The sequence below is a fragment of the Anopheles arabiensis genome, chromosome 3 (assembly GCF_016920715.1).
Source record: "Anopheles arabiensis isolate DONGOLA chromosome 3, AaraD3, whole genome shotgun sequence".
In the NCBI taxonomy this organism is placed as follows: domain Eukaryota; kingdom Metazoa; phylum Arthropoda; class Insecta; order Diptera; family Culicidae; genus Anopheles; species Anopheles arabiensis.
Genome location: NC_053518.1, coordinates 27619186 through 27636542, shown reverse-complemented (window position 1 = coordinate 27636542; position 17357 = coordinate 27619186). Strand labels below are relative to the sequence as shown.

Below are 17357 nucleotides of genomic sequence, written 5' to 3'. Positions count from 1 at the left end.
CTTCTCTCTTTTTTGTGCCTTTCCGCACCGAAATATTCCGACGGCAATTTGTGCTTTGTTTCTGGACGGGGTTTTCTCTGTGTTTGAGTGGGGAATTTGCTGCTCCCCATGACTTAGAGGAACCGAATGTTGCCCGGTGGTGCAACATTGCCGGAGTCGTTTGGCGGGTCGTTTAGGAAAGGAAACGTAGTTGATTTTACCCCGGGGTAAATGAATCAGATGCACAGCTTGGGTGCGTTGGAGTTTTTCAATGTAGCTACAAGCAACGGACACATTCGTCCGTTATCAAACATGTATCTCGGGTCGTTCGTTTTGGGTGGGGTGGGCGAACATCATTGATGATGATGTGTACCAGTCATTCGAATGATAAATTAAGCGCTTGTCCATGTATGTCTTTGAGGCCCATAATGTGTTGCAGTGGCCGTCGGCAGGAACAAACGGAACCATGACGTTGTCGATGCAGATGAGATGTAAAACTCAGCATGACCACCGGCTTGATTCGTTATCACAAAGCCGCAAAGGGCTTTTTTTTATTGGATATTGTGATTGAAATTATTGTTTTGATGCAATCTACCGATATTTATTGCCTTGTGGTTGTAATAGTTTGTGCTCGAACGACATGACCGGCTTTTGAAGATATTGATTTTAACTCTTTGATACTACATTTCCCATAGAGGGTTACGTAAATATTTAGGTCAGAAAGGAAAATTGAACATAATGCTCTTCTGCTTAGCGGTTGGTCCGTGTTAAGGAGGGTTAAGCTTGAACCACTCCAGTACCCTTAGCTATAAGCATGCCACCAGGGTAATCCTCTAAGCATATATCCTCCTCTTTCTCTCTATACATTCCATACTTTAGCAGTGCAATGCTGTTAAATTGAACCATCCGAATTCTTATTCTAATGCACTCGAAGTACACGTACCACCGGCTCGTCACCGAGTGGCACCAAACGATCAAAGGGACATGGACATGTATTTAGCTTTTCGCTCTAAGGGTACATCATCACACGGGCACACGGACGGACGGACGGACCACGCGCTTCTTATTTTCGGTGTCCACACGCGGCTCTCTCTCTCTGTGGTGTGTTTTGTTCCCGCTAACGCAGAAGATACGCAGTGCCGAATCTGGCAGCGGAATGTGTGGAATGCGATTTGAAACAAGCGCGGCGCGACTATACGATGAAGCTAAAATCGCCCGCTTTGAACACCAAAAAAAAAAAACGGTATCCCTCCATACCCCTCTTTCTAGAGACCAGCGGGAGCAGTGCACGAAAGTGAGTGCTGGCTGAAAGCAGATCACGAGATGCGGGGTGGTGGTTTTTTTTTGTGTTTGTTTGCTGTACGTGTTCTACGTCCCGCTGTTGGCGCGAACCTTGCGCCGAAAAGTGCGCGAGAGCAAACATATATCGTCGCGAATGGTCCGGCCGGTCGGCAGCAATCGAAGGAATGTCAACCCGGGAGTCATCGCTGTCGTCGTCGTCGTAGTCGTCGTTGCCGTCGTCAGGTTCGGTCGTGTTGTCGATCGCGACAGATTTCCCGATGACATCTCTACGCTACTGGTTTTTTTGTTGCTGTTGTTGTTGTTGCTTCTTTGAGGAGAGGGTTTTGGGGGTTTTTGCCTCAGTGCCGAGTGTTCCTAAGGCACTCTCGGTGTCGGTGTGTGCCATGTGTGGTGTGTACACACGCAAGCCGCCGCCGCCAGGACCCAGTTTTAACTTCACCTCACCGGTCCGGCCGAGAATGTGGCGAGCGAAATTGGGCTTTGGAATGCATTTGCTTTGCCGTTTTCGTCACCGCCGCCGAAACATTAGCTCTAGCCATCCCATCCCAACTGGAAGGGAGAAGGTTAACTAATCGATAATGTAAAAAAAGCACTGAAAACCGATCAAATCAAACATAACATTCAGCATTGCGATGGTAGGGCGGCCTTTCTGAGGGCGATGAGTTCCCCGGATGAGGAACGAACGTTTGCCCGTCCGCCGACGTTTCCATCATAAATTATCATAAATGCTTCTGGACGGACATCAGCGGGCACGATTAGGGCATAGTTGAGGAGTCGGGCGCTTTTTCGGCGCTTTTCTGGTGGCGGCAACTTTGTGATGGGGCCTTCGGATGCTGCTGCTGCTGGCTGCTCCATCTTCTCCACGGACACGAGAGTATGATTGGCCGTCATTATGATGGATGGCATGCGGTCAGTGTTAACTTGTAAGCCGACCCGCAGCATTGAACGGGTCGGGCCTCTCTCTCTCTCTCTCTTTCTATGCTTCTCTGTAGAGCAGATGAAGTGACAGGTAATCGCCTGTTGACAGCAGATAAAACTGCTAAACTGTCAAATAAGTAGATAAAGCAAAAAGTTGCAAGCGTTTCGGGATTGACAGCTGCTGTGCGCGGGTACGCTTTGAAGCGGAGACGACTGGTACTGGTGTTGATGTAGAAACACGGAATATGAGAGGAGAGGAGGCATTATGATTTAATAAGTATTGAGTTGGCATATTATTTCGATTCCACAACTGTGACAGACCTCATCTGTCTTTTTGATTGGGGAAGTTTGTTTCGTCTTTACAACACTTTACCGTACGTGCATTGCCAACTGACAAGCGGTGCGTTAAAGTTGCAATGTTACGCCCGACACGGCATGCCCAGGTGGTGACAAAACTTTGTCCTCATATATCACCGAACGGGGGTTTCTGCCGTATAGAAGACTCTTCACTCGGAAGAAGTACAAAGCAGTACTTTATATTCACACACACACACACACATGAACGCATGAAGTCATCCTTATCAGCACACTCAAAGGCAAAGCGTTGCTAGTTGCTGTGTTGTGTCTATGACTCTCTGTTTGATCTAAAGTTGGTCCTTGTCGGACTGGTTCTCGGACTGGCAGCAAAAGAAACTGAAGGACCAAAGCACACGGAATAAAGTGACATGGTTGAGAGAGGGGAGAAGGCATACGACAGGGCTGTTGTGTGGGACTGCGGGAAGGCAGCAACACACATCAGGACATAAATAATTGCATTTTCCATTTCCCATCATGAATAAACTTTGACCCAGGATGCAAAGTAAAGCGGGGGGACGACGACCGTCCAGCCAGGGACGTCCCATGGAGCTTCTTCTGAAGCCGGGTTTCGCTCCGTGCTGTTGATGTGTCCTTGTATTGTCCGTTTTTCCTTACGCCAAAGGCGGAGTGAAGTGAAGGAAAGGGATCCACAGATTATACACAACGATGAAAACTAATATATCCCCCAGGAAACACACATATACACACACACCCACAGACACATTGACATCCCCCGAGGGTTCAGGGGTTTCGTGTAGCGTTGATCCACTTGACTCCGAGGCCCGTGGAACTTTGCCCGTATGTAGAACGAACGCAATGCGCAATACTTGTTTTTCGCCTGGTGAGGAGGAGGTGAGTTAGAGAAGAAAAGCGGGAAAATTTATGTGACACATGAAAGAAAACTTCTGCCACGTCCTTTCCCTGCGCCACTCTCGCTCTCTGCTGTGTGTTTGTGTGAAGATCTGTCGGGGTGTCCTTTTCTGGAGTGGAGAAGAAGGAGCACACATATCCAGGGCAAAAAGCCAGGAAGTTTTTGCCATGGGTGTGCTGCTCTGCTTTTGCAAAAAGGACAATTTGGCCCTTTGTGTGTATCGTCAACCGTATTCATCGTTGGTTTCCTGTTGGTGGCCGGTGTTGGCCCGTGTTAGCCAGTACAGGCAGTTGCGTGAAAGTAAGATGGGGTTATATGTGCGAGCCCTTGTATTGTGGGGGAACTAGCCTAGGCTTCTGTTTGAGTGTGTGAGTGCGTATGTGTGATGGATGATTTGTAAGCTATTCACACACTCTCTCCCTCTCTCTCTCTCTGTGGTCAAACAACACGTTAACGGCAAGGATCGGGACCATAGTCCTTAGTGTCCTTACGGCATTGGAAGTGTTGTTACGGGCTGTTGTACGATAGTATCGCTTCCCAGCAATGAAACCAACCTGTAACCTCTTTTGTACTAATATCGATTAATTCTTCGAGTATGTGTTGCGCCAGCATAAATTACACTCGAATTTCCTTTGTCGTGTGCGCTCTCGTGCTTTAAATCATTCAGCATTTCAAAAGCGGCCGCCGACCAAAAATAATCGCAGTCGGTCGCTCCGGGCGGTCATAAATTACCCTAAAATCAAAACACTGCATGCACTAAGTGTTGTATGGTAAGGGGGTCTTCCAAAAGCTATGCTTTTAAGCTTTAGGTTGTACAAAATAAGCAAGAGCGTTGGAGCTGCTTGGGTATGTGGTAAATTTATGAGCGATCGATGCTACTTCCCAGTTTTGGAGTTACTTTATGCCCATTCATTTCATTTCAATTACAATACTTTCCGCATTACGGTATTTGCATAAGAAATATTGCAGCAGATAAATGACACTACAATTAAATTCATAAGCTTTCATCATGATGATTAAAGATCATTCCGCTTTTGCTTTTGGTGAACACAGAAAGAGAAAAAAGGGTTTCCATTTTTCACCCCATTTTTCCATACGCAATAATTCCCCCAAAAAAAATAAAATAAAATAAAAGACAAACCATCGGCCAATGACGACCATTTATAACCAAAGATAAAAGGAAAAATGCCGTGAAGAACACAAAGAAATAAGAAAAAAATAAACTTATGCAAAAATCCCTTTATTTCCCCTCCTGTAGCTTCTTGGTGGCTTTTGAAATTTGCCGCCCATTTGCGGGTGTCCATCAAAATAATTTTCCTGTCCATCATATCAAACGCAACGGACGTGAGGTGAGATGTAAAAGCAGCAAACGACGAACGTGGTGGAAAATAAAGGAAAATCTCATTTACGGAAAGTTTTACGAAAATTATGAGAAAAATTCTTTTACAAGTAGTGTGCATGCAGGGAGTGTTTTTTCTACTTCCCTCCCTGCAAAGAGTCGAAGAATTAAGCGTGTGGAACACTGTAGTTTAATTTAATGTGCATCATTTCTTGTAAGCCCCGTCCACCTAATTTCGTTTTGCTCATTTGTGCCAAGTTTTTTTTCTCCCTTTCCTTCCTAACCGGAAGCCCACACGGGGTGGAAAGAAAAATAAGGAAAAATTGTAGGTAATTCTTGCGACCCAAATTCATTTTCGGCCTGCCTGCCTTCTCTCGTGCTTATTATTTGGTTCGAAATTGCAGCAATTATTCATTTGGTTTTAGAAGGGGGAGGAGGACGGTTGCTTTTACTATAACTTTGATACCACATCAAACGCGCTCCGGAGAACGGGGGGCAATGGCTAGAGTTTGAGATGTTTGATGGGAGCCATTTCGGAACCTTCCGGCACACGCAAAAGCGTCGGCAATTAATTTGGTTAATGGAATATATTTGCCGCTTGGCTAGGCCCCAACGTTCTATGTGCGCGCCAGCATAAGATAGATCGATGTAAGTAGGCTTTGCTGGCTGGCACACATCTCACCCGCGACACCAGAAAGACCAGAAGCCATAATCAAAGCTACCAGAGTTTTGTGTTGTAAGGTTTACACTATACTTCGATGGACACAGAGTTTTGTACCCATGAACTTTGGCTTTTTCCCCTCGTGGGCCGTTTTGCTTAACTTCCCAAAATGTTCCCCCTTTCTCTTTTTCTTCCCTTTTATGCTCATTTTTCATGGGCTTCGATAGTCCGAGCAGCAAACACAAAACACACAAAAAGTGCACAAAAGGAAGGAAACATTTGCACCAGACCAGGCCCCCGACGGTGTGGTGCAGCAGTCGTCCGTCGCCCGATGGGGGAAGGAAATAAATAATTTACGGGCTTTGCGTTCGACCAATTGCAAAGAAGGGGGTTGCTTGCTTTCGACGCTTTTGCTGCCGTGTCTTTTGCGCGAGGACACGCCCTTCGTTGCATGGTGGTGGTGGCTTGTGTGTGTTTATGTTGGCGCATAAGTGATGGTGCAACCCCTGCACTGCACTATGGAAGGGTAGGCCATAAAGAGCTACCCAACGGTTCGGGCGTGGAGCAGGAGAGCCTTCCGTGCGACGTGTGAGTTTTATACGAAGCAGGCCAGGGTTTTTGATATTACATTCGATTGATGTAGAGTTGCCCCTTTTGGAGGACATTGGGCGGAGGTTAGGTGATAAAATGTTATTGATTGTAATTGAGGTTATAGATGGGTTATATTTCGTGCGTATGCGTAATCTTGTTGTGGTAGTAACCAGGGTGACGTATCTAATTCCGAATTAATAGGGCTTTCGTTTACTATTTACTATTATTTAGCATTTAAAAAAAGAGAAAATGCTATTGTAAAAATTTCATTCAACTATGTTTTTTTTAATAGAATCCACCTATCCAAAAAATCAAACGAACGCGAGTTTCTCCCTAGCATAGTTGTTTAGTAAATTAAGTGCTAACGATCAGCGCCCTCTAGTGGGAAGTGCATTTATGGTTCATACTGTAAACAAAATCTGTTCCTATTGGACTGTCTCAAAAAATCCCAATGTGTGATATTTTAAATGGTGATTGATGTTTCTAATTGGGTTTCGTCTTATTGGGGGAATTCGACAGTTGTCACATCATTTTTTGTTGTACTTTATACTATTCTCCAAATCAGTTTCCAAAGTTAACAACATTAATCAACAATCGCAAGATATAGTTGTCAAACAACATAGTTATCAGAAATATAAGAATAATCAATAATATATTCAATAATTTTCTAAACATTGAAACAGCTTACACAAAAAAGTGTTATCTATCATCTGAATCTTTAAATGTGCAGAATGACCAGAAAACATTTTTTTTTCATTGAGTTCCATCCATTTAATTGAATATTGTACACATTCAAATTTTATACTAGTACATACTCCCCAACAAATGGTGTCATAATTGTACTGACCGTATACCTTTTCTCTTGCCAATTTCTTCACAGGACTAGAAGCACAAGTACAGGAATCGTCGAAGGATTTGTACTGGTTTTAGATAGTGAAAGATGCAAAACCTTTTTTGCACGCATAACCAACACGACGAAGGCATTACAGTTACAAAACTATCATTTAATGGAGGAAAACATTTAAACAAAAAACAAAACAGGAGAGCTGCATACGAAATGTACACAACGATGCACCCTTGCAGAGTATGAATAAACAGGATAGGCGTGTTTTTTTCGGTACAAACGGCAAACAAACAACTGGAAAACAACAGTGCTTAGACCAGGCTCATTTAGTGAAGGAAAGCATCGAAATGACGTAAAGTTGTAGTGAAAGCGAAGCGAAGGTTGGAAATTCTTACGACTGAAGAACGAAATGGAAAGCGCACCCGTTTCGTCCTTATTGTGTACACTTCACTCCGTTCCAGTTTCGTTTTAAACAAGTGGAAATCCCTTTTGTCTCTTTGTGCCCTCCCCTTCCCTCAATCGCTGTGTATAGTAGAATGTAAAGAATATATAGGATTCTCGAGCCTACGATTGCCTCAAGGTGTGCATACATCTTTGCACAATTCTAGCAACGACTAGCGCGCAGAAGAATAAGAACAAAAAACCCTTACACAACAAAAAAATCCTGATGAACTGTGTATCGACGAAATGATGGTGTTAGTAGTTATAAGCATAATAGAACAAAATAGAAGAAAAAAAAAACAGCGAAAAAAGAAACGCACCGAGAAATGTATAATCAAAATCGAATGAGCTCGATCATCACGAAAGTTGAAGAAGAAGAAAGAAAAAAAGACATAAAGAAGGCATGAATCATTAAGCTAGGCGATAGAAATGTGGTATAGAACCAATAAGACAAGCAAACCAAAATGTGCGTGAAAATGTGCATATTTTTAAAAAGCGTGTGTGTGTGTGTTTTTATTTTGTTTTTCTTCTTACCAGTGCATCACGGCAGCCGGGAAGCGAAAAGGTGGAAAAATCTGTAGAAATTACTCTAGGGGTGAGATGGTGAGATTTTGTTCCAATATAATGGTGAATGAAATACTTTCTCAAATCTTGTTCTGTTTTCTTTTTTGGGGCCACACGACAGCAATCACCTTTTTCAGAAAGAGTTATTCATTCGCTGCACCGTTTTGTGAGTCAGTTTTTATGCTTTTTAAAATCTACGTTAGGATGTTTTTTTTCCTTTTATTTCTTTTCGATTAAGTCGCACACCCTGTGTCGGTGATGTGATGCATGGGAAACATAAGAGCCGATTGTGTAAATAAAGCAGGACAAACACAAGACAAACATATGATAAATTGTACCGTAACGATAAGCGTATGAACGAAACAGCAAATAAGAAAACAAGTTTGTTAATTTAATGTTATTTTTACCACGGTATAACCAACACAGCAATTTGTAAGTAATGAAGCGGACAAGCTGCGAAAAGAAACAGGAGAAGAAAAAGCGAAGAATTGTTCATTATGATTAGCTGAGCTTGCGCATGAATCATTGCACCACAATAGTAATTGTTTGGGAAGGTGAATTTGAATCATTGTCAAATGCATCGCACAGCATTAAACGCGTTGGAGCGCGAATGTATGTTTGAAAATTTGTCTCTTTTGTCTGAAGAAAAACAAAAAAGGACAACAATGTACACAGAACGGAATCAATCTCTAGAAAGGGTGAAGGTACGTGCAGTGTGTTTAGTTATTTTAATTGTGAACCAACCATCTTCAACATAAGCAAATTGATTAAATTCTGACTAATGTTTCGTACATAACCAGGAGCGATGAAAAAACAGGAAGAACAACATGTAAAACGATGATATTAACATTAGAAGGGCGAAAAAGGCACAATCTCGAACTTAAACTTTCACAAAACACACACACACAACGATACATATAAATATATATACACACAAACACACAATCACTATTATCACTCATCCAAAATGTGCAAGTATATGAGAACGAGAAATAAATGAAAAAGACGTTCGGAAATGAAGATGCTCGAGTACTGTTGCTTTGTTCTGTAAATGTCCGAAAGTGTTATTGAATGTGTTTAAAAAATCGCAAAGAGTCCCCCCATCAGGCATGTTCGATCTAAGACAGGGGCCTCCAAACTTTTCAGCTCGCGGGCCGCATTGCTTCAAACATAACTATGTTGAGGGCCATTTGACGCTACCTTTAACTGTTGAGTTAACGTTTAAATCTCGTTTTTATAATAAAATACCAATGATATATGTACAGTTTCGTGTTACTAAAGCTAGATTTTTGTCTAAGAAAAGTAAAAAATACATTTTAATTTTAAAAATTCATAATAACGTAATATTTATATTAACTCTGGCAAAGTCATCGTGGGCCGCATTAGAAGCTCTTGAGGGCCGCATGCGGCCCGCGGGCCGTAGTTTGGAGACCCCTGATCTAAGAAGATCTCTATTTTTTGGTGCCTCTTTTCCATCCTCAAGACAATCAACACAAAGCAGACTCTCATCAATGTTTTGTCACGCTTAGCGCCAGTGCTCTACCATGTCTATTTGCTGCACAGAATCTTTCAGTCGCACCAACAAACGTTCCAATTAAGCGGAGAGAAGTGCACGGGAAGAAGGAACAACCTTTCCCATTCGATACGGCCACCAGGCGTCCTTTCATCCGCTCATTAATCATTTTTCTGTACCATTTTCCGGTGGCAGGTTGGTGTCCTGCCCTCGGTGCCGTCGAGTGTCCCTTCGAGGATCCCTTCTATAGCCTCATCTGCGTTCCCATCGAACATCGATCGCGAAGAAACAGAGAGAGAGAGAGAAAAAAACAACTCCAAGCTAATACACTCTCTAGTGTGGAGTAGAAAAAATGAACATTCAAAAAAGGAAAACAAAAGTGGAAAAAACCTAAACTCCTGTAGGAGTAGGATATGCACAGCATCCGCCCCGCTGAACAGAAACCGCATTCCCATATAAATTAATACTCGTTTAATTGATAAAGTGTAATGCGTTGTCAGATGTCAGAAAAACTGATTTATTGCCCAAAACATGTTAATTATGGTTGGGTGAACCGTCCCGCGGTTTGATGCAGGCAGGCATGCATGAGTGCGCGTAGCGAACACCGAACGGCACGTCGTCCCGCATGTCAGCGGTATGAGTGTGTGCGTGTGTGTTTGCTGTACTGTGGCGGAATAGAGTTGGTCCTCTACGATCCCGTTTCTGGTTTTGGGCTACAGGAAGCAGGAAGCAGTCACACCCGTAAGGACAGGATAAATGTGACATACAACAACAAAAAAACGGACAAAATATTACACCACGGATGGTTACCAACAACATCTCATTATAGATTTTCACGTTGATCACGATTCCACCCAGGGCCTGAACTAATGTGCGATACAACAAGAGCAACCAGTGCACCAATTCCAGCACATTCCCACCCATTCAGCGCGGGGACGTAACGATTAGGTTATCAAATTTTATTATTGCACACCCCGTGGCATTTTTTCGAACAAAAACTACTGACTGCATCTCATTCCACGAGTAAAAGGGTGTTAATGTGCGGAGGGCCTTTGTGACATCACCGGACGGGGACGCTTGTAGAACATGGGACGCGAATTCTTTGGCAATATGCACAATTAACAAGTAGCGCAACAAAAAACAAGTCGTTCGTCCGTTGGAAATATTGTGACCAGACTAGTACGAACATGTTAGATGAGCCAAGTTGTCTGTGGCATCAAATCAAAGAACACATTTAAATCGGGGAAAACGAAACTTCACATTAAACTGCCGCTACCTTCTCCCCTTGTTGACTTCGCCGCAGACAACATGTGTTGTGTTGGCCCGTGGTGGCCATTTATCATTAACTGATGGTTTTATAGCACTTTTTTTTTGCTACACAAGTAGATAAATGGAGATACAATTTGCGAGCAACACAAATGACTGTAGACAGTTGTCCAAGGATGCATTCTTTGCAAAGAACCAAATTCCATTCCACTTGCTTTCTGCTGAACGTGTGCGTATGATGAGCTGGAACCATCGGGCTCAGCAAGGCAAATCATCCTCCTATGAACTGATTGCTAAGCCATTAAGCAAGGGGTTTTGGCGTAGTCTGCAGGGTACGCACTTTGGGGAATGTATGCGAAAACCACTTGGCAGCAATGTTTTCCGTTTTCTGAGAATGGCATCTTCCCACGGTGTCATGGTAGACATGGAGACTCCAAAAGTTATTTTTTTGGAGGAAGTTTCGCTTTGCATACAAAAAGCGCATACATTGAAGTCAACGACCCGTTTTATAAACATTTATGAACACATTCCCGTATTGGGTTTGGAGTTTAGGCAAGAGAAACAGACATCAGTCGCGAACAGTTGGTTTTGCGAAACAAATTTATTGAAATAATTAAAAACAAATAGTTGGAATCTTCTGTTCCCATTTAGATACCGAGTGTTGTCGAAACTAGTTGCTATTCTCAGAAGTTTCGTACTGCGGCTATTGCTTTCAATAAGATAATGTAACAATAAGAATAATGTTCCATATTAGAAAAAGAAAAAATGGGGAAAAAAAATCTTCAAAGTCACTTCCTTGACTTTACTTGATTTTTCAGAATACTAAAAATGGAACAAAAAAAAAGAAGACATTTAGCTGTATTAAAAAGGAGTACCTGTGTTACCAAAACACGTCACCATACCCTTTGCCGGTATGTTTTTGTTGGTAGTTCATTTTCAAAATCTCGGCCGGTTCGTAGCGTATGGGAAAGTTCGGCGGTGTTGGATACTTGTAAATACAGATACTGGAACGTTCAATGGGCCCTGTTGCTATGGTGTTCGTTTCCCGCAACGGTGCTGCAACTTGGTTGCACATCCCATTCCGTTGATATCCATTTGCACCGGGTCCGTTCTTGGCTGAATAGGTTTCAGCAGCAATCGCAACAGTAGGCGGCGACATCTGCCGTTGATCCTTCACACCTATCGGTGCATTTGGGTACAGCCCTTTCGGCTGTGGGATGGCCGGTGCGTCGAGCATGCGTTTTTGACGCTCCTGCTCGACACGCATCGCCTCGATCGCCTTTCGGCGGCGCGCCTCTTTGTATCGCTGGTAGCGCAGAATCTCACCCGACCGATCATCCAGCTCGCCCAAAATGGATGTGGATGAGTGCGATGATGATGATGTCGATGCACGGCTGTGGTTTGGCTTGACTGGTGAATACTGTCGTCGGCCCACAATTTTCCTGCCCGTCGTCGGCACGTCCGGACAAACGTCCGCAAATAAGTCCCAAAACGTTGGGATAGGTTGCGTTCCGTCCGGAGATTTGTCCGAGCCAGGCCTGTCAGCTGTAGCAATGGTATTGCTGTTAGGCTCGACTGCAACGGAAGAAGCTTTCCATTCAGCAGCCAATGCGTTCAATGGAAAGGATTTCAGCTCACGAACAACGCTATCCTGCGCAGTACGAGGCTCGTAGATGGAGCTCTTACGAATCGCGCCTGTACCGATAGTCTCTTCCGTATTAGCAGGCTTTGGTTCCTGCGTTTTAGTTATGTCCCATAATGGTGCGCTTTTAGCGTCTTCCGAGTGTGGCGTCGGCGCATCTTGCTTAGCAATGTCCTCATCGTTACACTTCTCTTTGTTCTTTGGCACTTTTTGAATACGGATCTTAGCAAGCTGTTCTACGAGCGATTCGCCTGACGTAACCTGTGCCATTGCACTCATGGGTAAAGATTTGTCCTTACTCCCTTCAAGGCTCGTTTGGAGTGCGCTTTTCTGGCCGGTCATCTTTTTCGTGTCTGCTGAAGCCGTAGCTGTCTTGCGGGAACATTTTTCTCCATCTCCGTACACCTTGAAGCCGGAGGCGAAGAGCCCCTTCTCTCCAATCGCTCCATCCTTGGACGGAAGCTTATGATAGCGACTCCGATTAACGTCAAGATCTGCGCACAAGAAAAAAATCCAAAATGGACGCCATTAATATTGTCGCAATCGATGCGCCCTAATCCAATTGCACCAAAGCATAATACTTACCCTGCAGCGGCTTCCGCTCAGTCTTTGCCGTAGTTTGATGCACCGCAGACTTGGCGGTGTCACGTGCCTTTAGTCCAAACATTTTGCCTGCCGGTGGTAGCAACACTTTCTTCGCGAAATTTCTGACCCACACACGGAAGCTGAACTGAACTACTTGACGTACTGAAAATGAATGGCTTGGCCACTGCCAACTAATTCCCCTCCGGCCGGGTGGAAGAGCATTTTGCGCGGGATACTAGACGGTTATCATGGCAACGGAGTAGAATGACAGCATCTGTCCAGTCGGCTGCGGTGTACCGGTATACGTACGCAGCCAATGACTCTGCGTTATTATGAGGGTGAATGGTCAGGGGTGGACAATTGGAAAGGGACAGGCATATAGCTTTGAGTTTTTTTATCATACCGCATGATTTGAATAATCTCCTACAACATCCAAATAATGCGCCCTGAAGTGAAACATCAGCGTGGGAAAACGCCATGCTCGCCAGGGGCCCCTGGCGCTCATTCCCAACAGCTCACGGAGCCGCACCATCCAGGCGAGCTGTTAAATACAATTCGCTCAACACGAGTTTTTAAAATCGCTGCAATATTTCACCCATTAATTGACATCATTAAGAAAAGTTGCGAACGACGCGAACCGCAGCCGAGCGGCACATCTGGCTACTTCGGCGCTAACCGTAAGCGGCAAGCGGTGTCACACCACGGCGTGGGGATGTAGAATATTTGAAACCTCATCCATGCCATCTTCCACCTCCCCCCCAAAAAAAAAAAAAACAAGAACCTTCGCACGCACGTTCTGCGTTTGCCTTCTCTCATATTTATCATCGTACAGCGTGGCGCAGGATTAAGCGATGCCGCCCGAAATCTTTGAATTATCTTGCCAAATATCAATCCTCCCGAGCGATGTAGCCGCCTTCCTCCCCACACGGACGGACAACGCACTGTCCGGTGACACGCGGCGTACCGCCCGCTTTTAAGCCACGAGAATGACCGAACTGATCGCCACCATAGAGTCGAGGCGCGGGGTTAGTTCGGTGTTTGTGAAAATGGATTATGGAATGTGTGTTCTGGGCGCGTTCGTAAGGGCGCCTTTTGGCAGGCGGCTGGAACTGGCGAAGCGGACAGACAGGTTTCGGCACCGGTGCCGAGCATATCGTACGCTCTGCTAATCGCCGTCCATTAGTTTCATGGCATGGAGGCTCGAACCAATTATCGATTATGGTTATTAATCGAACCGATTTAGTGCGAATCGGATTGGAAGTGCCAACTTTTTAAACTCGAGCAAACGAGGGGATGTTGTGTGGATGAGAGTTTCAACCAACGCTAGGAAAGAATGAAGTCTGGTATGCTAGGAACGCTCTCCTTGTATCCCCTTCTGTTCGAACTAGCCAACTGGCACCTAGAACGATAACGGGGCTCGCGCGGACGAGATCTCAATTTTTTTGGTGGTCAGAAAAAATTCAACTAGCACGAACTTGCCAGAGTTTAACAATATCGTCGTCGTCGTCGCCGTCCGTCGGTATGCTGGTCGGTCCAGCATCAGTGCGCAAGTCTTTACGCGGGCACGGCGCTCCGTGACAACATTAGATTAATCATTGTGGCAATCGGAACGACGGCGACGGCAGTAGATGATATTGATTGATTGTGGCCATCGCGTTTCCAGTGCGTTCGAGTCTGTGTGTGTGTGTGTGTCGTAGTCGACGAGAGCCAAAACCAAAACCAGCACAGCACTATCGTGCACATAGGCGGCCGGGCATGGAGTCTTGCCCGGTTCATGCTCGGGTACGTAAGCGTTCGCGGGATCCCCCGACAAGGCGCTTGTAAATATCAATAATCGTGACGCGTACGATGAGTGGAAAAAACGCAGCAGGATAGCATTTTTCGAATGCCTTCCGCCATCGCGTATGGGCGCGCGCGCGCATCCGCTGCCTTTGAGATTTCGGTTCTCGGTAGAACGTGGTCCGGTGTCTGATGAAGGTTTTGTTGCGCTGCCGCTCGTCACACACACACACACATCGATCAACATACTACACTTTCGAACGCTGCACACCTTTCCAACGGTAAGAATTTGTAATGCAGCAACAGAAATGGTTTAGAACATTGTACTATGGATGTTGGGTTTAAATGTAAATTAGCTCCCAACGAGCGCATCCCTTACCGCTTGATGACAGTTCACACCTTACACGCGCACTTACCGCACTGCTTTGTAGCAATTAAAATTTTACATATTTTAATTAATACCTTACCGTTTCACCGTTGCATTGCTTTCCTGTTTTTCGTAACAGCACGCCGCCAGGCCATTAAAAATTGATTCCCGCTTCGTTATGCAGCACCAGCAGCACCATGCGACGGCGGCAAATCTCTTTCAACTTGCAACCACGACGCGTTAAATAGGAACCCCGCGGGTCGTCCGACCAGCAGCTACGGGACAAGGTCAACAAGACAAGGGCACTCCCGCGCGACACAATGGGACACGGATGCCAGCCAGGACGCGGTATCTCACTTTGCGCTGCTGGTTCCTTTCGCTTGCTGGTGTCACCGCACCGCACAACCTCGATGGTTGGAGCGATTCGGCTACTTTCGATCGCTGGCTATTGCGAATCGTCCCGGATCGCACCGTGCACCGTTCCCTTGCCATACGTACCCGTGCGCGGGCACCGTGTTTCGCCTGCGTCTATCTTCACCACTATCTATTTATCTGCGATTTGGTGTGTATGTTTTCGCTTTTTTTTTCGCTCGAGAATCATCGAAACCCGGGAACGGCGCGGCTCAAAGCGTTCGGAGTGCGCGCGCGCCTTCTCCCGCGTTCTCTCTTACTCTTATGTCGATCCAGTCGTTTTAGTTTGTGTTTCGCTGTTTCTTGTACTTCATCCCAGAACTGGTGAAGAGCAAGAGTGTGGGAAAAGTCGCAGCCTTTTTGAGACCGATGCCGCCACCATACGGAACCATGTTCCGATTGACTCGACAAAACGCGAACCCGGCGAACGGCAAGCAGGAAAGGCTACGGGAGGCTACGGAATGAACGAAGGACTTCTTTAGCGAGCGACTCAGTTTTTTGTATACACACACTATGTTTCCTTCCCGTTTCAAACAGTGTCATACATACCTCGCCTTGGTCGCCTTTTAGCCGTTTTCGAGTTAGGGCACAACACACCGATGGGTTCTTCTTCATTCCTCCACTACTATCCTCGCCTGCGCTCGGGAAATGGTTGTGTCCCATTTAATTGACCGTGCGAAAACGAGAAAAATTACTACGAAAAATGCCGAAAATATAATTCCCGCCGGTCGATTTGCAATAAATAACAACGTGACGACGATAAGTATCGATACGAACGGTTGTTTGGGAGTTTGGACCGCTGCTTCTTCGCGGTTTGTTCTAGCAGGTTTTTTTTTGTGCGGTTCGGTAGACGATTGGGTTCGGGATTGCATGCTTCAGCTTGCGGATGCTACTATGATGGATTTTTATAGAACAATTTACTATTGTTGCGTGGTGCTTTCCGTTGATCCGAACAAGATACAGAATTTCTGGAAGGACAGTAAACAGTGAGTTGATATATTGCAATGAAGCAGATATGAAAAGTAAACTATGTTTGTACACACTGGGACACTAGACTCATGTAAAGTATTGGTTAATTTTATAATCTTTTAACGCGATAAACTATTTATTAAAGTTTACCGTACACTTTCGCTTCCTCCAATACTAGGCGCGCCTCAACGTAAACAAACACGAAGCCTGCTTGACAACATGGTCGAAGAATGCGCTCCGCCTGACATTTGGCTACCGGGCGACTACGTTTAGCTGTCAAACTGGCCGTTTAAATTTCAGTGCTCACCGTTACAATCTCAGCCCTTATCCGAAATGTGTTATCTTGGGTGGGTAAAAATTTATCTTGCTCGTGTGTTTGTTTCCCATGAAGCACTCCTCCGTCAAAACGCTCGTAAATAACAGCACATCCTTCCCACCGGACTGTCTAACCGTGATGATCCAAGCAAGAGTTAACCGAAACAATCGTTGGAGCTCATTAGAATAAACGATGCACGGCTATGCCGGTGTCCCATACAGCACACAATTTCGGAAGGAACTGGACCTTCGTTGTCTAATCTTTGTTGCACCTTTGCTGGAACCCAACAAAAAAAAACCAGTCGCAGGCAAGATTTAGGACTCTCCTTCGACTCCATGGTGCCATTTATCTGTGGCACAGACTTAAATTCCGGCTCACTCTCGATCGAAACTGGAGGGTGACTTATTGATTTCATCGATCGGGGTCTGCCACCAATAAACTTGACATGGGGGTTTTGTTTTGTTTCGTCGTTCGCTCGATCGGCCCAACACGCCTGGGAAGCATTGCAGTGCCTTTTGTGGATAAAGTTTCCCAAACCGGGATTGATCATGTGCGGTGTGATCGAATCAGCTGTGCCATTGGGCCCGAACTGAGCTGAGCGGTGAAAAATACATTAACATTTGGCTCTAATTAAAAACCACT

At 45.1% G+C, this 17357-nt stretch overlaps 2 protein-coding genes across 5 annotated transcripts in view; one reads left to right on the top strand and one right to left on the bottom strand.

Moving 5' to 3' along the window:
- LOC120902201 (protein vestigial) overlaps nt 1-8887 on the top strand; it is a 47751-nt gene extending 38864 nt beyond the window's left edge. For all 3 annotated transcript variants that reach the window (XM_040310758.1, XM_040310757.1, XM_040310756.1), the window contains exon 8: nt 6899-8887. In XM_040310758.1, coding sequence (XP_040166692.1) covers nt 6899-6948 — 50 coding nt within the window. In that variant the 3' untranslated portion in view covers nt 6949-8887. The remainder of the gene's footprint in view (nt 1-6898) is intronic.
- Nucleotides 8888-11228: 2341 nt separating this feature from the next.
- LOC120904114 lies at nt 11229-16572 on the bottom strand. Of its 2 annotated transcripts, XM_040313886.1 has the most exons (5): nt 16474-16572; nt 16208-16398; nt 15980-16124; nt 12874-15884; nt 11483-12782 (listed from the first exon to the last, which is right to left on the bottom strand). In XM_040313886.1, the coding sequence occupies exons 4-5, from the start codon at nt 12953-12955 to the stop codon at nt 11527-11529; spliced, it is 1338 nt and encodes a 445-aa protein (XP_040169820.1). In that variant the 5' UTR covers nt 12956-15884; nt 15980-16124; nt 16208-16398; nt 16474-16572; the 3' UTR covers nt 11483-11526. The 2 variants fall into 2 exon arrangements, with proteins under 2 accessions (XP_040169819.1, XP_040169820.1); XM_040313885.1 differs by lacking the exons at nt 15980-16124; nt 16208-16398; nt 16474-16572 and adding an exon at nt 11229-11468 and having other exon boundaries at nt 11549-12782; nt 12874-13641.
- Between the last annotated feature and the right edge of the window lie 785 nt (nt 16573-17357).

Coding starts and splice junctions, on each gene's coding strand:
- LOC120904114 (XM_040313885.1), bottom strand. CDS start 12,955: ATGTTTGGACTAAAGGCACGTGACACCGCCAAGTCTGCGGTGCATCAA. Junction 12,783..12,873: donor TGAGCGGAAGCCGCTGCAGG/GTAAGTATTATG, acceptor TCTTGTGCGCAG/ATCTTGACGTTAATCGGAGT. Junction 11,469..11,548: donor CAAAAACATACCGGCAAAGG/GTATGGTGACGT, acceptor TTCCATTTTTAG/TATTCTGAAAAATCAAGTAA.